This window comes from Dromiciops gliroides, chromosome 1, assembly GCF_019393635.1.
Source record: "Dromiciops gliroides isolate mDroGli1 chromosome 1, mDroGli1.pri, whole genome shotgun sequence".
NCBI lineage: Eukaryota > Metazoa > Chordata > Mammalia > Microbiotheria > Microbiotheriidae > Dromiciops > Dromiciops gliroides.
This window is the reverse complement of record NC_057861.1, coordinates 673,573,141-673,590,219: the sequence shown is the minus strand read 5'-3', so window position 1 is coordinate 673,590,219 and position 17,079 is coordinate 673,573,141. Positions and strand designations below refer to the sequence as shown.

At 48.1% G+C, this 17,079-nt stretch overlaps 1 protein-coding gene across 4 annotated transcripts in view; it reads left to right on the top strand.

Annotated features, from left to right (window-relative positions):
* The first annotated feature begins 6,047 nt into the window (after window positions 1-6,047).
* Window positions 6,048-17,079, top strand: part of USP19 (ubiquitin specific peptidase 19) — a 31,402-nt gene continuing 20,370 nt past the window's right edge. For 2 of the 4 annotated variants that reach the window (XM_043981215.1, XM_043981197.1), the window contains exons 1-15: window positions 6,048-6,189; window positions 10,543-10,802; window positions 11,516-11,572; window positions 11,816-11,947; window positions 12,173-12,306; window positions 12,424-12,732; window positions 12,843-13,083; window positions 13,328-13,484; window positions 13,576-13,647; window positions 13,838-13,953; window positions 14,356-14,570; window positions 14,674-14,869; window positions 14,968-15,101; window positions 15,576-15,734; window positions 15,829-15,939. In XM_043981215.1, the coding sequence (XP_043837150.1) occupies window positions 10,679-10,802; window positions 11,516-11,572; window positions 11,816-11,947; window positions 12,173-12,306; window positions 12,424-12,732; window positions 12,843-13,083; window positions 13,328-13,484; window positions 13,576-13,647; window positions 13,838-13,953; window positions 14,356-14,570; window positions 14,674-14,869; window positions 14,968-15,101; window positions 15,576-15,734; window positions 15,829-15,939 (2,157 nt within the window). In that variant the 5' untranslated portion in view covers window positions 6,048-6,189; window positions 10,543-10,678. Of the gene's footprint in view, window positions 6,190-6,333; window positions 6,532-10,542; window positions 10,803-11,515; window positions 11,573-11,815; window positions 11,948-12,172; window positions 12,307-12,423; window positions 12,733-12,842; window positions 13,084-13,327; window positions 13,485-13,575; window positions 13,648-13,837; window positions 13,954-14,355; window positions 14,571-14,673; window positions 14,870-14,967; window positions 15,102-15,575; window positions 15,735-15,828; window positions 15,940-17,079 lie in introns of those variants that run through there. The other 2 variants (XM_043981210.1, XM_043981203.1) reach the window with 2 other exon arrangements.

Here is a 17,079-nt window from a genome sequence, read left to right as displayed (position 1 = left end):
CTTTCCCCTCCCCACAGTGAATTCCTTTCACCCCTCAATTTAACCCTAAAGATGTCATCACCTAGCTAAGTGACACAGTGGACAAAGCATCACCCCCGGACCCAGGGAGATCCCAGCCAAAACCCGGCCTCAGACACAAGACAGTTACCCACTGTACAGCCCCAGGTATGTCTGTCCCCCAGCTCCAATTTTTTATGGTTCTCTAGGGTCTTGTATTTGAAAGTCAAATTTGCCATTCAGTTCAGGTCTTTTCGTCACAAATATCTGAAAGTCTTCTTTTTCATTAAAGTTCCATTTTTTCTGCTGAAAGATTATGCTGAGGGGCAGCTAGATGGTGCAGTGGATAGAGCACCGGCCCTGGAGTCAGGAGTACCTGAGTTCAAATCCGGCCTCAGACACTTAACACTTACTAGCTGTGTGACCCTGGGCAAGTCACTTAACCCCAATTGCCTCACAAAAAAAAAAAAAAAAGATTATGCTGAGTTTTGCTGGGTAGGTGATTCTTGGTTGTAATCCCATTTCCTTTGCCCTTTGGAATATCATATTCCATGCCCTCCGGTCCTTTAATGTGGAGGCTGCTAGATCTTGTGCTATCCTGACTGGGGCTCCACAGTACTTGAATTCTTTCTTTTTGACAGCTTGCAATATTTTCTCCTTGACCTGAGAGCTCTAGAATTTGGCTATAATATTCCTAGTTTTCCTTTTGGGATTTCTTTCTGGAGGTGATCAGTGGATTCTTTCAATTTCTATTTTAGCTTCTTCTTCTAGAATTTCAGGGCAGTTTTCCCTGAGAATATCTTGGAAGATGGTGTCTAAGCTCTTTCCTTGATCATGGTTTTTAGGTAGACCAATAATTTTCAAATTATCTCTCCTGGACCTATTTTCCAGGTCAGCAGTTTTTTCCCAGAAGATATTTCACATTGCCCTCTATTTTTTCATTCATTTGGATTTGCTTTATTGTGTCTTGGTTTCTCATAAATTCACTGGCTTCCATTTGTTTAATCCTCATTCTTAGGCAATTATTTTCATCAGAGAGCTTTTGTACCTCCTTTTCCATTTAGCCAATTTGACTTTTCAAGCTGTTGACTTTTTTCTCATGTCTTTCCTGCATCTCCCTCATTTCTCTTTCCATTTTTTCCTCTACCTCTCTAACTTTATCTTCAAAGTCCTTTTTGAGCACCTTTATGGCCTGAGATCAATTCATATTTTTCTTGGAAGCTTTAGATATAGGAGCCCTGATGTTGACATCTTCCTCTGAGGGTGCCCCATAGTCTTCCTTGTTACTGAAGAAACTTTCTATGGTCCTCACCTTTCTCTGTTTATCTTGCCTTTCTTTTACTTGACTTTCAGCTCCTTAAAATGGGGCACTGTTTCCAGGCTGCAGTATCCCAAGCTTAAGAAGTCCCAGGTGGTATGATTTATTTTTTTTATGTATAAGGTATTTTATTTTTTCCGTTACATGTAAAGATAGTTCTCAACTTTTGTTTATACAAGCTTTACAATTTCAGATTTTTCTCCCTCCCTCCCCCCCTCCCCTAGACAGCAGGTAATCTGATATAGGTTATATCTATATATCTATATACATATAGATATAGATATATACACACACACATATATATATACACACATAATAACATTAATCCTATTTCTGCATTAATCCTGTTACAAGAGAAAAAATCAGAGCAGTGATGCAAAACCTCAAAATAGAAAAAAAAAACACAACAGCACCCAAAACAAAAGGAATAGTATGGTTCAATCAGCATCTATACTCCACAGTTCTTTTTTTTTCTTGGATTTGGAGATCCTCTTCCATCATGAGTTCCCTGGAACTCTTCTGTACCATTGCATTGGTGAGAAGAATATAGTCCATCACAGTAGGTCAACACTCAATGTTGATGATACTGTGTACAATGTTCTTCTGGTTCTGCTCATCTCACTCATCATCAGCTCCCGTAAGACCCTCCAGGTTTCTCTGAACTCCTCCTGCTCATCATTTCTTACAGCACAATAGTATTCCATTGTATTCATATACCCAGGTGGTATGATTTAAGGAGAATCAAGTTCTTCACTCACCTGGCCTGTTCCCTGGTCCTTAGATGACCCCAGACCAACTTGCTAATCAACCAGCTTTGTGTGTTGTGGTTGTTAGCTCTGACGAGTCTGTGGCCCTTCCCCACTGCTACTCGAGCCTACCTCCTGGTTCTCAGCAGGGGTGTAAAATCCAAGTTCTGCCTTAGCACCAGCATAGAACCCTGTAGTCTCTCCCCTGCCCAGGACTCAGCCCATTCACCAGACTGTGAGCTTAGTTCCAGACAACACTGGGGCTTCAGCTGATTGAGAGGCTCTGGGGGTCTGCTTCTCTGGTGAAGCCTTCCTGGGACTGGATCTGCGTCAGAGTGACTGTGGGGTTGGGCTCGACTCCTGTATCAGCACAGCAGCTCCCTCCTTCTGACCTTCTAAGCCGTTCTTGGTTAGAAGATGATTTCAGCACATTCTTCTGTGAGTTTTCCTGTGCTGGGCATTTTCCTATGGCGTTATTTGGATGTTTTTTGGAGCGATCATGAGTTTGGGAGCTCACTCAGGAGCTTTCTTTCTATCCAATGGGAAATAACTGAGCATTAAAAGCACTTGGATGAGCCACGTGCAGTGCTAATTTCTCCCCACTCCAGGGAAAGGAGGGAAGGCCAGTTATTTCTCCCTCCCTTCTTCCAGAACATGATGACAATCATTATAATCACACGGCCTGGCTCCATTTAGAGGTTCTTTCCACTTACTATTTGTGGTTTATATCGTTTTCCTGGTTCTACTTATTTTACTTTGCTTCAGTCTATACAGGTTTCTCTCTATTCCTCATACTCCTAGCTTCTTACTGCATCTCAAATTCAGTCCCATTCCTAAGTTACAATTTGTTTTGTTGTTCAGTCATTTTTTCAGTCGTGTCAACTCTTTGTGACCCCATTTTGGGGATTTTCTAGGGAAAGATACAGGAGTGATTTGTCATTTCCTTCTCTAGCTCATTTTACAGATGAAGAAACAGAGGCAAACAGGGTAAAGTGACTTGCCCATGGGTCATACAGCTAGCAAGAAGTGTCTGAGATTTGAACTCAGGAAGATGAGTCTTCCTGATTTCAGGGCCAGTATGCTAACCATTGAACCACTTAGCTGCCTCATTATAATTTGTTTAGCCTTCCCCAATTATTGGGCACCTCACTTAGTCCTACTTCTTGGTACTCCAGAAAGAGTTTCCGTTTTGTTTAGAGGAGACCTTTATTTGTGTTTAATATCCTCGGGGTATATATATAACCAGCAGAGATCTCTGGAGCAATCAGCAGTCCCCAAGTGTTAATGAAGTACCCTGCATGAGCCAGGCTGGGTAGGAGGGAAGGCATAATAGATTTGTCTCAGATACTTCTTTTTTTTATTTAATAATTTTTTCCAATTACATGGAAAAACAATTTTTAACGTTTTTTGGGGGGCAGGGCAATGAGGGTTAAGTAACTTGCCCAGGGTCACACAGGTAGTGTGTCAAGTGTCTGAAGTCAAATTTGAACTCAGGTCCTTCTGAATCCAGGGCGGTGCTCTATCCACTGCACCACCTAGCTGCTCCCCACACCCCACCCTCCGCAACATTCTTTTAAAAAAAAAGTTTTGAATTCCAAATTCTCTCCCTTTCTCCCTGCTCCCTGATGTAGTAAGCAATTTTATATGGGTTATACATAAGAAGTCATACAAAACATTATTTCCAAATTATGTTGTGAAAGAAAACAGACACCCCCCACACCCCCCCCCCCAAAAGAAGTGAAACTGTGACTTGAGATCTGCATTCAGATTCCATTAGCTGTGGAGGTGGATAGCATTCTTCATCATAAATCCTTTGGAATTATCTTGGATCACTATATTGATGAGCATAATTGTCATTCACAGTTGATCATCATACAACATTGTTGTTACTGGGTACAGTGTTCTCACTTCACTTTTCATAATTTATTTAACCTTTCCAGGTTTTTTCTGAAACCACCTAGCTCATATCTTATAGCATGTGAGGGAAAAATTCATCCTGTTCTCAATAATTCTCAGGAACTCAGCAGCGAGGTGACAAAGGCTTTATTTTCTTCTCATGAGAAGGAGGCACCTTAGTGTGCAGCTAGTGGGTGCCCCGAAAGGGGGCTCACAAGCCCTGTTTTATACCCTAGTCCCTAACACGAATGGACCTTCCCCTTTTTCATCACTGGTCGGGGTTACAATCTACACGCAAAAACTAGCTAATCAGAACACAGTATTCCCACCCCTCTTCCTTGTATGGGCATAACTCAGGAGTGGACCTTATACTTCCTTATACGGACAGAACTCTGGAGAGGACCTAATTGAGACCAGGGCTCCTTGAACCATGTGACCTTGCTAACCTGAGGGGGAGGAGGGGATCTGAGACCTTTGTCCTACAAACAGGTCAGGAGGAGTATGACTGACTGTTATATCCACATTGAGAGGAGACAATTACCCGTTTCTCACATAGCACAAATAGTATTTCATTACAATCATATAACATAACTGAATCAGCTATTCCCCAATTAATGGGGGTCCCCTTGATTTCCAATTCTTTGCCACCACAAAAAGAGCTGCTATTTTTGTACAAATAGGTCCTTTTCCATTAAAAAAAAATTCTCTTTGGGATACAGACCTAGTAATGATATTACTGGGTCAATGGGTATGCACAGATTCCTAACTCTTTGGGCATAATTCCAAATTGCTCTCCAGAATGGTTGGATCAATTTACACCTTCAGCAAAAGAACATTAGTAAGGGGCAGCTAGGTGTCGCAGTGGATAGAGCACCGGCCCTGGATTCAGGAGTACCTGAGTTCAAATCCAGCTTCAGACACTTAACACTTGCTAGCTGTGTGACCCTGGGCAAGTCACTTAACTCCAATTGCCTCGCTAAAAACAAAACAAACAAACAAACAAACAAACAAAAAAGAACATTAGTATCCCAATTTTCCCAGACCCCCTCCAACATTTATCATTTTCTTTTTCTGTCATATTAGCCCACCTGATAGGTTTGAGGTAGAGTTGTTTTATTTTGCATTTCTCTAATAAATAGTGATTAAGAGCATTTTTAAAGCTTTGATTTTTTTTTTGTCTGAAAACTGCCTATTCATATCCTTTGACATTTCCCCCAATTGGGGAATGACTTGTATTCTTACAAATTTGACTCGCTTCTCTTATCTATTTGAAAAATGAAGCCTTTATCAGACATACTGTAAAAAACAAATCTTCCCCCCCCCCCCAGCTTTCTGCTTTCCTTATAATCTTGTTGTATTGGTTTTGTTTGTGCAAACCCTTTTAGATTTAATACAACCACTACTATCCATTTGATATCCCATATGCTATCTCTCATTTGGTCATCAATTCTTCCCTTTTGGACATAATTGACAGGTAAAGTGTTCCGTGCTCTCTTAATTTAGTTAGGGTCTCACATTTTACGTCTCAGTCGCGTACAGATTTGTTCTTAGTTTGGTATATGGTGCGAGATGTTGGTCTATACGTAGTTTCTGCCACTTTTCTCTGCAGAGTTTGTCTAACAGTTGAGTTCTTGGCCCCAAAAGCTTGGCTCTTTGGATCGATCAAACACTATATTACTAAGGTAATTTACTACTGCGTATTCTCACACACTTCGAAGTCATCTTCCCGGAATGGTTAGGCTAAAAAGCCCGGCGACAGAAGAACAAAGCAAAGCGGCACGGTACACGCGAGCCAAACGGCGGCGTGTGGAAGCTCGGAAGAGGGCGACGCTCACGCGACTTCGCTCCGCCTCCAGGGCCTGGCGACCACGTGACCGGCAGGCCTGCTCAGGAAACGACCCGTACCCCAGCGGGTCACGTGGCCTCGCCCTCTTCTCTCCCCCTTCTCGTTAGCCCCTAGCCCCCTCCGCACCTCTCCCGGAAGTGCGTCACGGGCTCGCTCTCTCCTCCCTCCGCCGCCGCAGCCGCCGCAACTTCGAGTCGAAACAAAACAAGCGGCGGCCGCGGCGGCGCCGGGCGGGGGGAGGAGGGACGGGACGAGAGAGGCGTAGGGAGCGGGCGGACCGGAACCGGAACCGACGCCAACGCCAACGCCGGAACCGGAACCGGGAGCGGGTTGCCAAGGGGCCCGGAGAGCCGAGAGCAGGGCTGGCGGCGGCGGCGGCGGCCTCGGTGAGTGAGGGAGTGAGGGAGGCCCTGCCGCCCGGGGGCGGGGTAGCCGGGGCCGCCCACGGCGTATCGCCGCGCAGCCCTCCCGCTCGCCTGCTCCGGACCGGCCCAAGGTCACGAGGAGCCGGCCCGGGGACCGGGGAGACCGGGAGGCCGGGAGCCCAGTCCCCCAGCTGGGGGGGCGGGGCCGGCCCCTCCTCCGAGGTCCCCGCCCCCTCCTTCGCCCGGGGCCGGGCTGGGGAGGAGGCGGCACTCTCCGCCGGCCGTGGGAAGGAAAGCCGGGCGTCCCGGAGCTAAGGAGGAGGGGGAAGGCAGACTCCTGGCCGAAGAGACTCTTCGCACTTGGTAGGCGAAGTCAGGACCCCGGAAGGCTTCCAGCTGGAGAGCCGAGGTCCGTCCGTCGCGTGGCCCCGCCCGGGCCACCGCAGCCCTTAGTAACAATCACTAAAACACAGCAAGAGGCCCCCCAGGCCTGGGGCGGGGGGGGGGGGGGAGAAGAGGGCCCGGACCTCCGCTCAGAGATCCCCCGAAGGGAGTGCTGGAGGGGAGAGGGGAGAGCCGTAGGACAGGGGTGAGACTGACATAAGGGTCAACCCCGGGGTATTCCCCCCCACACACACACACACACTTCGTCATATCAGGCTCCCTCCCCATGCCGGTTTTAGAGACCTGCTTTCAAATGCTCTCTAGGGTTCCTTAGGAGATAGTCTTGGGGGCAAGCTCTGCACTGCTTTCTCTCTGCCTTCTCTGTGTGTGTTCACTTTATCGTTAGGGAAAGCAGGGCTAGCGGTGGTGTGTGGGAGTAGACAGGCTGTTAGGATGGTAGGGAAGCCCTCTTAGAAGAGCTTTCCTCAGCATCGTAGGTGGAATATTCTCTTGTGTGTGCAAAGCCGCATGGTAAAAGGATACTGGAATATGGGAACGATTCTCAGGGACCTACAAATCCAACAGGTGACCTTAGAGGATGGGCACAGACCTGTGACAAAAATGATCCAAACTAGCTACATCAAGAGGCGACCCTGTGATTAAGTCTCTGGTGGAACTTGGAAGGAAAAAAGGCACTGAGTACTGTAATTAGGTAATAGGGGAGTCGTGCAGAAGGGGAGTCTGGAGCAACATTGATAGGATACTAATGGGTCATAACAGGAGGCAGTTCTCAACCCAGGGCATCCCGCATCAGTGATAGTGTTTTGTTTGTTGAACATGAAACAAGCATTTATGAAGTGATTACTATGTGCCAAACACTGGGGGAGTCAACATGTAAGTAACTGCTTACATACTAAATAGTGGGTAGTCTCTGAGGAAAGGTACTGAAGGAAGTGGAGGAGGAAGACCAGGAGAAACCTCTTGCAAAAGGTAGGATTTGAGGCGAGTCTCAAAGTAAAGCAAGAAGTAGCAGCAGAGCATCCGGGTCATGGCAGAGAGCCAGCCCACTAGTTGTCCCATAGGTTTCAGGCCCTTTCTACCAGAAATGTTAGAATCAGAACCATTAGAAGAGAAGCACATCGAGGAGAGGGACTGTTTCGTTTTTGTATCTGTATTGCCAGGAGCCAGCACAGTGCCTGGCACATAGTAAGTGCTTAGTCAATGCTTGTTGAATGGATGAATGAACCAGGCAGATGAGAAGTAGTGCAGGAGTGGGAGAATGTCAACTGTCAGTGCTGAGGGTGGGAACACATGTTCCAACATTTCACATGTTGTTAAACCTGTAGTAATAAATGCCCTCCCTTTTGACTCCACCCCCCTCTCCCATATGTTGCATCTGTGGATCTGCAGCTTCTCCCATAATGGATCTGCCTTGAAAAGAGGCAGTATAGGGAGGCTGACTGATGTGCACAGCCACTGGGACCTTTCCTTTTTGTCAGCCTTTTATATTGTGGTTTGAGAGGTTGGAAAGAAGTACCCCCAGCTTTGCTGAAGAGTGGCTTTAGTTTTAATAATTGGAAGCTAGAGTAGATTGAGGGGGAAGGATAGTGTTAGAAGGCTTCTCATTGTTACTTAGACCCCCAGGGTTTTGTCCAATTCTGTTCCTCTCCAGGCATTTGAAATGGTTTAGGATGGGAGCTATCAAAACTTGTAGAAGTGGGAGAAGGAACCATGAGGGCCCAAAGATGATATGATTGGTACCAAATGATTCCCTTGGAAAGGAAAGAGACAGGATCTCCAAATAATATAATCTGAAGAGGTTGGAAGGAACCTCAAAGGTTATTTTTTGTTCTACCTAGGGTGAGTGCTATGCAGACAGTCCTGGAGATGTTGGGTTGGGCAGGGGAGAAAAACTGCTGTTGTCAAAGGAAAAGGTGCTAGTTCCTCCAGCTGGATGCCTTATCTGCCTAGATCTCATGTAACTTGTGGTGGTCCCTCCAATTCTTTGCCCCCCACCCCCCAGTCACTTCAGAAGTCTGGGAAACAGGCTCAGAACTGTCTGCAGAGTGAGGTGAGGTGGATGGGCCTGGTGCTGGTGTGTTGCTTTGTTTTTTTGTTTGTTTGTTTTGGTTTTGGTGAGGCAATTTGGGTTAAGTGACTTGCCCAGGGTCACACAGCTAGTAAGTGTCAAGGGTCTGAGGTCGGATTTGAACTCAGGTCCTCCTGAATCCAGGGCCGGTGCTCCATCCACTGCGCCACCTAGCTGCTCCATGTGTTGCTTTGTTTTTGGAGCTGTGTTCTGGAGCTTAGAGTGGGTGTCATGCTCAGTGTCCAGGGACATCTATTTGCACATTTGTAACCTGTGCTCCTGCAAGATGGTGCAGGGAGTGCTGTGTCCATGTCTCTACCTCAGTTTACCCTGCTGGTTCTACTGGGCTTTGAATTAGCACCCAGGCTTAACCACTTCTTGGCAGTGGAAATGACCTCCCACTCCTCCTGATTAGTTGGCATATACTTTAGATGACTAAGCACCAGAGTGAAATTGAAACATGATGGGCCTGAGGCCTTCCTGCCCTCCCCATGCCCTCTTCCTTATCCCCTCCATGGGCATGTGGAACAAAGAAGGTGGGAGTAGAGTTCTGGCCAGAGCCTGAGGAGTTCTCCAAACTGGTAGGAGAGTACCACGTGGGTGCAGCCTGCCTTTGCATGGCAATTTCTCTTTAGTAGGGAGTGAAGCCCTGGCAAAGAAAGAGGGACTGGGGAATGGGCCCTAGTGCTCTTGTGCTCAGGTTGGGCCCAGGGTTGCAGGGACTGAGAACTAATGCTTCCTTGCCTCCTTTTTCTACTGCTCTTGCAGCAGCTCTTGGCATCTGCAAGGCAAGCAGATCAGACAGCCAAGGCACTGGCCAGTTTGGGAGCCACAGCCAAAGGGGCCTGCAGCTGCCTGTATCATTCACCTATACCTCAGAATAGCCCTGTGCAAAGGCCCTACATCCAGCTTAACCTCAGGGATGGGTGCCCCCCTTGGCTTTTTTTTACTCATGTTCTAGGCTGTGTTCATGGGAATCCCAAAGGAGAGGAACTTGAAGAATGTCTTGACAAAAGCCAAACAAAACTGGGGTACACTCCCTCACTTTGGTAGTTGTAGGAGACCCAGGAACATCCCCTTTTTAGCTCAAACTAGGTCTTGGAAGTTAGTAGGCTCCTTTCCTCCTGTTTGGCTCCTCTTCTATGCATAGGGCCTTTTTCTGACAGTCCCTCTGCTGACTTTTCAGGAGCCCAGCAGTCATCTGCTTCCTTTCCTACTGATTATCCATCTTGTACTTCTGTTCCTTTATGCTGTTTTTTTCTTTTGCTCAGAATTGCAAGTGGTTGTCTAGTGTAGCTCATTTTTCAAATATAGAAACTGAGGCCCAGGAAGGTTGATTGACTGGCTGAATTTTATGGTGTTGCAAAGCCAGGATTCAAACCCCAGGTGTGAAGACTCTAAATCCAGTGTTCTTTCTGCTGGGTCGTAGTTCAACATGGCCTTGTTCAGGCTCTGTGAAGCCCAAATCAATAGGATTAAAATGTGCTTTTGGAATAGGAAAGCAGTAATGTTACTCTCGAAGAGTAACCAATTCCTGCTAGAATACCCACAAACTAACATTATCTGTGTCTTGCTGTAATTTTATTTTGTTAACATTTTCCAATTATATTTTAAGCTAGTTCAGACTTGAACACTTCTATAATAAGGTAGATAAGATAAAAATAAATAACCACAATATAATGACTATAAGTTTCTTCCCTGGACACTGAATTTCATCTCTTATTTAATCTCATCCCAAGTCTCAGGGGGTGACTAGGACTCCCTTCTACATACCAAAGGCTCTTCTCTATTACCACATCAACACTGCCTACCCTCATCCCCCAAAAAAATACCCTAACACAAAACAACTTCACTACCTCCTAGAACTTAGCAGTCGCTGACTAGGGCCCATTTTTCCTTAGGTCATTTGTTCCTCACTGGAGAATTTAGCCACAGAGAGTCGCCAAGATAGCTGGGCCAGGAAGAAAACGTCGAACCCCTGACCCAGACTCCATCACTGACCCCGGTGGATTCTGGGTGTCAAGCAAGCGGCTCAAGATGTCCGGAGGGGCTAGTGCTACAGGCCAACGAAGATGCCCCCAGGGGCTGGAGGATGCCACCAACAAGAAGAAACAGAAGGATCGTGTGAACCAGGAGAGCAAGGATGGGGAGCCCAAAAGAGGTGGGAGCCAGACATGGGAAATGCTGTTGTGGGCCCCCCCCCCCCCCAAAAGAAGGAAGCCCTGGAAACTGGACAGCTAGTGGGTCTAAGTTTGTCTTCCTCTTGCCTTTCTCCATTTATTGATTTATAAGTTATCTTCTAAGTGGGTAGTTGGTGATAGGATGGACATCTCATTCCTCAAAACCAACCCAACCCCTGGCTTCATTCCAGTGGGACAGAGAATTGGCATGTAGTAGAGAAGGTGATAGGCTTAAAGTCAGAAGATTGAGTTTAAATCTTAATGATGGCACCATGGATCACTCACTATTCTTCTCTGAGCCTCAGTCTTTTCAAGTTAAAATGGTGATAGTCCATTATGCCACATTCCTTCTAGGGATGTATGTACCAGGGAAAAATCTTTGTAAAGCTTCAAGAAATGGGAGTAGTTGGTACCAGAGTCCCCTCCCACTAATGAGTCATCCAGCTTGTTGTGAAGTGGAGGAGGGGAGAGGTTGTCAGTTGATGCTGAGTTGCAGGTTTTAAGGAGTTAAGCTTCAGGCTTGAGTGGTTCAGTAGCCCCAGAAGCACTGGGGGGCAGAGGGTCCTTGTAGAAGAAGAGCAGGCATTCAGCGTGGCCTTCTCTGCCCTCCAACTCACTCCCAACACTCACCCCCAATGAATGGGAGGTATACTTCATTTGTGACCTCACCCCCTGCCCTTGTCTCTGCTTTCAGTGCCTGCTACAGGGCTGGAAACGTGTACCCTTAGAGAGGAGCAGGAAGTCAAGGAAGGTGAGTTATTGAGGGGGAGGAGTTTATCCTCTGAGTGTGCCCAGTGCCCAGATGCAAAGGTATGGGTGTGAAGGACTGCTAGGAGTGAATTTACTGCTCATGAGTTTTATAGGCTGTTTAAGGTTGGAGGACAGGGAGCTTTTCCCTTTCTCAGGCCCAGACAATATCTGGGGTCTGGGGTAGTGATAGGCCCTGCCTGGTGCTTCAGGAAACCCATGGAAGCCTCTATGACCTTATCTCTAGCTGAACTGCTACTAGACTGGAAGCAGAATGCAGACGAAGTGATTGTGAAGCTGCACGTGGGGTCTGGGCCCTTGCGGATAGAAGAGATCAGTACGGCCTTTACAGACACAGACTGTGTGGTGCAGTTACCAGGTATGGCCTCCAGAAATGGGGGGTATATCCCTGAAGTGAGCACAGGATGTAGCAGACCTTATTCCCAAGAACATGGGAAAGGAAAAGAGAAGGCAAACAGCCCTAAGCTCCGAAGAGCTTTCAACTGAGAAATAAGGGGGCAGGGCAGAGATTGGAAACTACTAATTAGGGTAGAGGGGAAGCTCTAGAAGTATCACTTAGTTCCTATTGCTTGTCCCCTTTTAGATGGCCGGCAGTGGAGCGGCATTTTCTTTGAGGAGATTGAAAGTTCCTGCAGCAAGGTCCAGGCCCGAAAGGGTGGTATCCTGCAATTATTATTGCATAAGAAGATTCCGCTTCGGACCTGGCCCAACCTCCTGGTAAGCCTTTCATCCTAGTGCCTAGAGACCTACTACCTGAGGGAACACTGAAGGGGTGGGATGAAGTATCAGAAAATTTTGAGGGAAAGGCATCAAATATGTAGGTGTCTTTTGCAGAAAAAGAAACCTATAAGCCAGGATTTGGGACCTGGATCCCATTGCAAAGAAAATGGACAAGAGTTGCCCCCCAGTCTTCTGGAACCCGGGTCTAGCCCAGAATCCCAAAGAGGGAAGCAAGAGTCACGAAATCAGAAGCGAGCTCAGGGCCGAGGTGAAGTTGGCCTGGGAATAGGCCCTGGATCTCATGCAGGGCCTAGTGCCAAGCGGGCAGTGCACCTCCGGGGAGTTACTGAAGGGGAAGCCTCCAGGGGCAGCCCAGGTCCCCGAGGAGATGGTTCTCCCTCTTCAGCAGAACCCACAGTTCAGGTGAGAGGTACAGGATGGAGGAAGGTGGGTCTTTATCTTTGAGCTCTCTTTCCCCTGCACTGGGAAGTGCTTTGGGGTTAAGTGCTGATCCACGTTTTCCCCATGAACAGCCTGTTTCAACAGAGCCTGAGGCATCTGTTGGAGGGCCACGACAGCCATCCCTGATGGCCCATCATACTCAAGAGTCCAGTCAAGAAGAAAATCAGGCCCCTTCTCTAGAGAATACCCTGGGAGGGGAGAAGATGATACCCCACCAGAATGAGATGGCCTGCCCAGCCCTCCCCCAGGGTAGAGAAGGGGACCAGAACAAGGAAGAGGCAGCAACAGCAGCTTTGGAAACGACAGCTGAGGGTATGGCTCAGACATCCTGGGGGTTGGCTGGAGGAGGTGGGGGTGGACACAGGTGACTCGTTATAGGACTTGAGGGAGAGTGATGTTCATAGTGACTCTAACTTTTGTGGGGATACAGTCATAACACAGCCTGGAGGGAACTTAAGTTTGACCTGGGTAGGATGAGGGTAGAATTTGGTGGTGATTACGACAGTGTTTGGGAAGAGAAAATCTATGACCAGTCTAATGATGGGGGTCTGCACAGAGCCCGAGCCCATGGTGAGCCTGACATTTGTGAAGAATGACTCCTATGAGAAGGGGCCAGATTCAGTGGTTGTACATGTGTACGTAAAGGAGATCTGCCGCAAGACTTCTCGAGTGCTGTTCCGTGAACAGGACTTCACCCTTGTTTTCCGGACCAGGTGGGTCTGTGTGGGTGGCTGGGGAAAGCAGGCAGTGACAGGGAAATAAGAGGAACAGAGACAGACCTACCTTCCCTTGATGCCTTTCCAGTGATGGGAACTTTCTGCGACTGCACCCAGACTGTGGACCACATACTATCTTCCGATGGCAGGTGAAGCTCAGGTATAGTCTGTCTTTTCAGGGTGGGCTGTTCTGAAGCTCAGTGCATCCAGGACTCCAGGGATTGAGGGGCCTTTGAGAGGGTAGAAGGGACATAGGAACAGTGATATTAGGACTGGTATTGCCTGGTGCTTGGGGGAGAGCAGGCACCTGTGGGGAGATATACAGACCCCACCTTTTGTTTATGGAACAGGAACATGATTCAGCCAGAGCAGTGTGTGTATCACTTCACATCTTCACGAATTGACATCTGTCTCAGGAAGCGGCAGAGTCAGCGCTGGGGGGGCCTGGAGGCTCCAGCCACACGAGGTCTGCACCCCGAGCTCCCCTCGTGTCTCCCCTTCCCCTCCCACAGGTCTTGTATGTCTCCTTAAGTGCTCACCCTTTGTTGCTCTTCTTGTCCCTCATCTCCAAGTCTGATTTCTCCTGTATCTCCATCTCAGTTCTGTGTGCTATCATCCTTCCCACTTGGCTTCCTCTGATCTTGTGTCTACCTCTACTATCTCTCTCCTATTCACTTGCCTTCTTTCCCTCACTTTCTCTCGTCTCTCATCAGCTCCTTTAACCATTGTAAACTTTGTTGTAAACTGCTTTTTGTGTCAGGCCACTGGGGATCAGGGTCTTCCTGGGCCTGGTGACTATTGTGAAAGGCCTTGCTCCCCTCCCCTCCACGTGCTGCTAACCACCAGCCCCCCATTCCCCCTTTTTAAGGTGCAGTGGGTGGTGCAAAGGTTGCCATGCCGACAGGCCCAACCCCCCTGGATGCAGCCCCACCTGGTGGTTCCCCTGTGGCCAGCCAGGAAGAGGCTCGAGTTGGGGAGAAGGAGAAGGTGAAGGCTCGGGCTGAAGAATCAGGGTTGGACAATGTAGCAGCCCGTACTCCACCAGAGCACGTGGCCCTGAAGCCAGAACCCCCTCTCACCTCAGTGAGTAAGGGACCAGGGCGGGGGGCAGGGGAGAGGGGCAGGTGGCAGTTGTGCAGCGTGGAGGCCCTCCATGCTCACTGTACTCTTTGTCTGCCCTTTGCAGCCCAAGCCCACTTGCATGGTCCCCCCTATGCCTCACAGCCCCATGAGTAGTGAGAGTGTGGAAGAGGAGGAGGAAGAAGAAAAGAAGGTGTGCTTGCCTGGTTTCACAGGCCTTGTCAACTTGGGCAACACCTGCTTCATGAATAGTGTCATCCAGTCCCTGTCTAATACCCGAGAGCTTCGAGACTACTTCCATGGTGAGGACAAGCTATGTAGAGGGCTGAGGTATGAAGGCTACTGGGCCCTGTTTGCTCTGCCTCACGATCTTTTCATTCTTCTTCCCTGGCACTTCTAGATCGCTCTTTCGAGGCAGAGATAAACTACAGCAATCCTCTGGGCACGGGGGGACGACTGGCCATTGGCTTTGCAGTGTTGTTGCGAGCACTGTGGAAGGGCACCCACCACGCCTTCCAGCCTTCCAAGCTGAAGGTGAGCTCCCTCACGTTCAATTCTACCTTTGCCCCTTACACTCCGTCCTGACCTCTGTGACCTCGAAATGGTCTGCCTTTGCCCTTGTAAACCTTATGGAAGAGAACGCCATCAACCATGTGGATGGTCACAAAAGAGAAGCTCTGCTCTCCCTGTCACTGGTTGTGTGACTTAAGGCAAAGGCTTCGGTTTAACCCTGTATATTGGCCGTGAGGTTGTGCTTATTGTTTTGTGTTAAAGCACAATGTGGTGCGTGACAAAGAAGGCTGGGCTTGGAATCAGGAGAGCTGGGTTTGAATCCTGGGTCTTTAGCTTATTAGCTTTTTGACTCCAGACAAGTCACTTCCTCTGTCTGAGCCTCAGTTTCCTCATCTATAAGCTGAATTAGGATATTAACCTTTGCACTGGCTCACAGTGGAGGGATTTGTTGTCCTGAAAGTAATGCAGAAATGGAATTTGTATTTCCTTTTGTAGGCCATTGTAGCAAGCAAGGCCAGCCAGTTCACTGGCTATGCTCAGCACGATGCTCAGGAGTTCATGGCCTTCTTGTTGGATGGGCTGCATGAGGACCTAAACCGAATCCAGAATAAACCCTACACAGAGACTGTAGATTCTGATGGACGTCCTGATGAGGTGAATCCTTGAGGATGGGACTGAGGAACGGGGCAGGGGAGAATAACCTTGAGAAGCCTTATGGCTGAACCCTTTTCTCTCTGGGCCTCTCCAGGTGGTTGCTCAGGAGGCATGGCAACGGCACAAAATGAGGAACGACTCATTCATTGTGGATCTGTTCCACGGACAGTACAAGTCAAAGCTGGTGTGCCCTGTGTGTTCCAAGGTGGGCAGGGTCCCCCAAAGATTGGGATCAGTCTGACCAGGATCAATCAGCCACTTCAGCATTTTCCTTTAGATTGCTCTGTGCCCCACCCAGTGCTCAGATGTACTATGGGGAGGTAGAAGGATGCTCAGCTAGCCTGGATTTAAAGTGAGAGGGCTCCAAGGCACCAAGCCTGAGTTTCCGACTTCATAAAATGGGAAGTGTTCACCTCTTCATAGAGGCGGTGGACTCAAGATGCAGACGGAGACATATATTTTCAGCACAGCCCATACAGGGATTAGTCTTAACTATGCATATTTGATACAAGGGTTTTATTTTTCTTCCTCTCCCTACCCCCAAAGGTAGGAGAGGGTGGGATGGAGAGACTTAATGCTTATTAGTTGAAAAAAGTTCTTAAAGTTCTGTAAATAAGAAACATGAGAGGCATTCACTCCCTTAGATGTCATCTGACATTTAAAGTCCAGTGATCCTAAGTGATTGGAGAAATCCCCATGGCTCAGTAGTCTCTGAAAGCTTCACAGAGAAAATAGAATAGTTCATAAATAATGTATAATTTTGACCAGACATCGAGAGAAAGGCAGTATTAGAATGTAGCATTGGAAGGATCCTTACATCTCATCCCACCCCCTCGTTCCACAGGAGGTCAATGTCTTGCCTTAGTGTCTGGGTACTAAGTACAGGGTTTGAATTCAAACCCTGCTCCTGACTCCACATCCAGGGCTCTAACCCATGTTACGTAGGAGAGGTTTGGAGGCAGAAGTCAGCCTGTGAGTAGGCAGGGAAGGGAATGAGGAAAGCAGGACTGCCGGAGCAAAGGATGATAGACAGGAAGACCCGAGGTAGGCCCAGACTGTGCAGAGCCTCCAGTACCTGGCAGTGGGCTGTGAGCAGGCCATCAGAATTCTGATCCCATGTACAGGCTCTGTGTGACCTTCAAAAAGGCAGCTCACCTCTCTGGGCACTAGGGAGTGCCACAGTACAGAGTTCTGGGCCTCAGCCACTTAAGAGCTGAGTGAACTTGGATAAGGCACTAACCTCTGTCTGCCTCAGTTTTCTCATCTGTAAAGTGGGGATCATAATAGCTATGGCTGTTGTGAGACTCAAATGAGATAATAGTTGTAAAGCACTTAGCATAGTTCC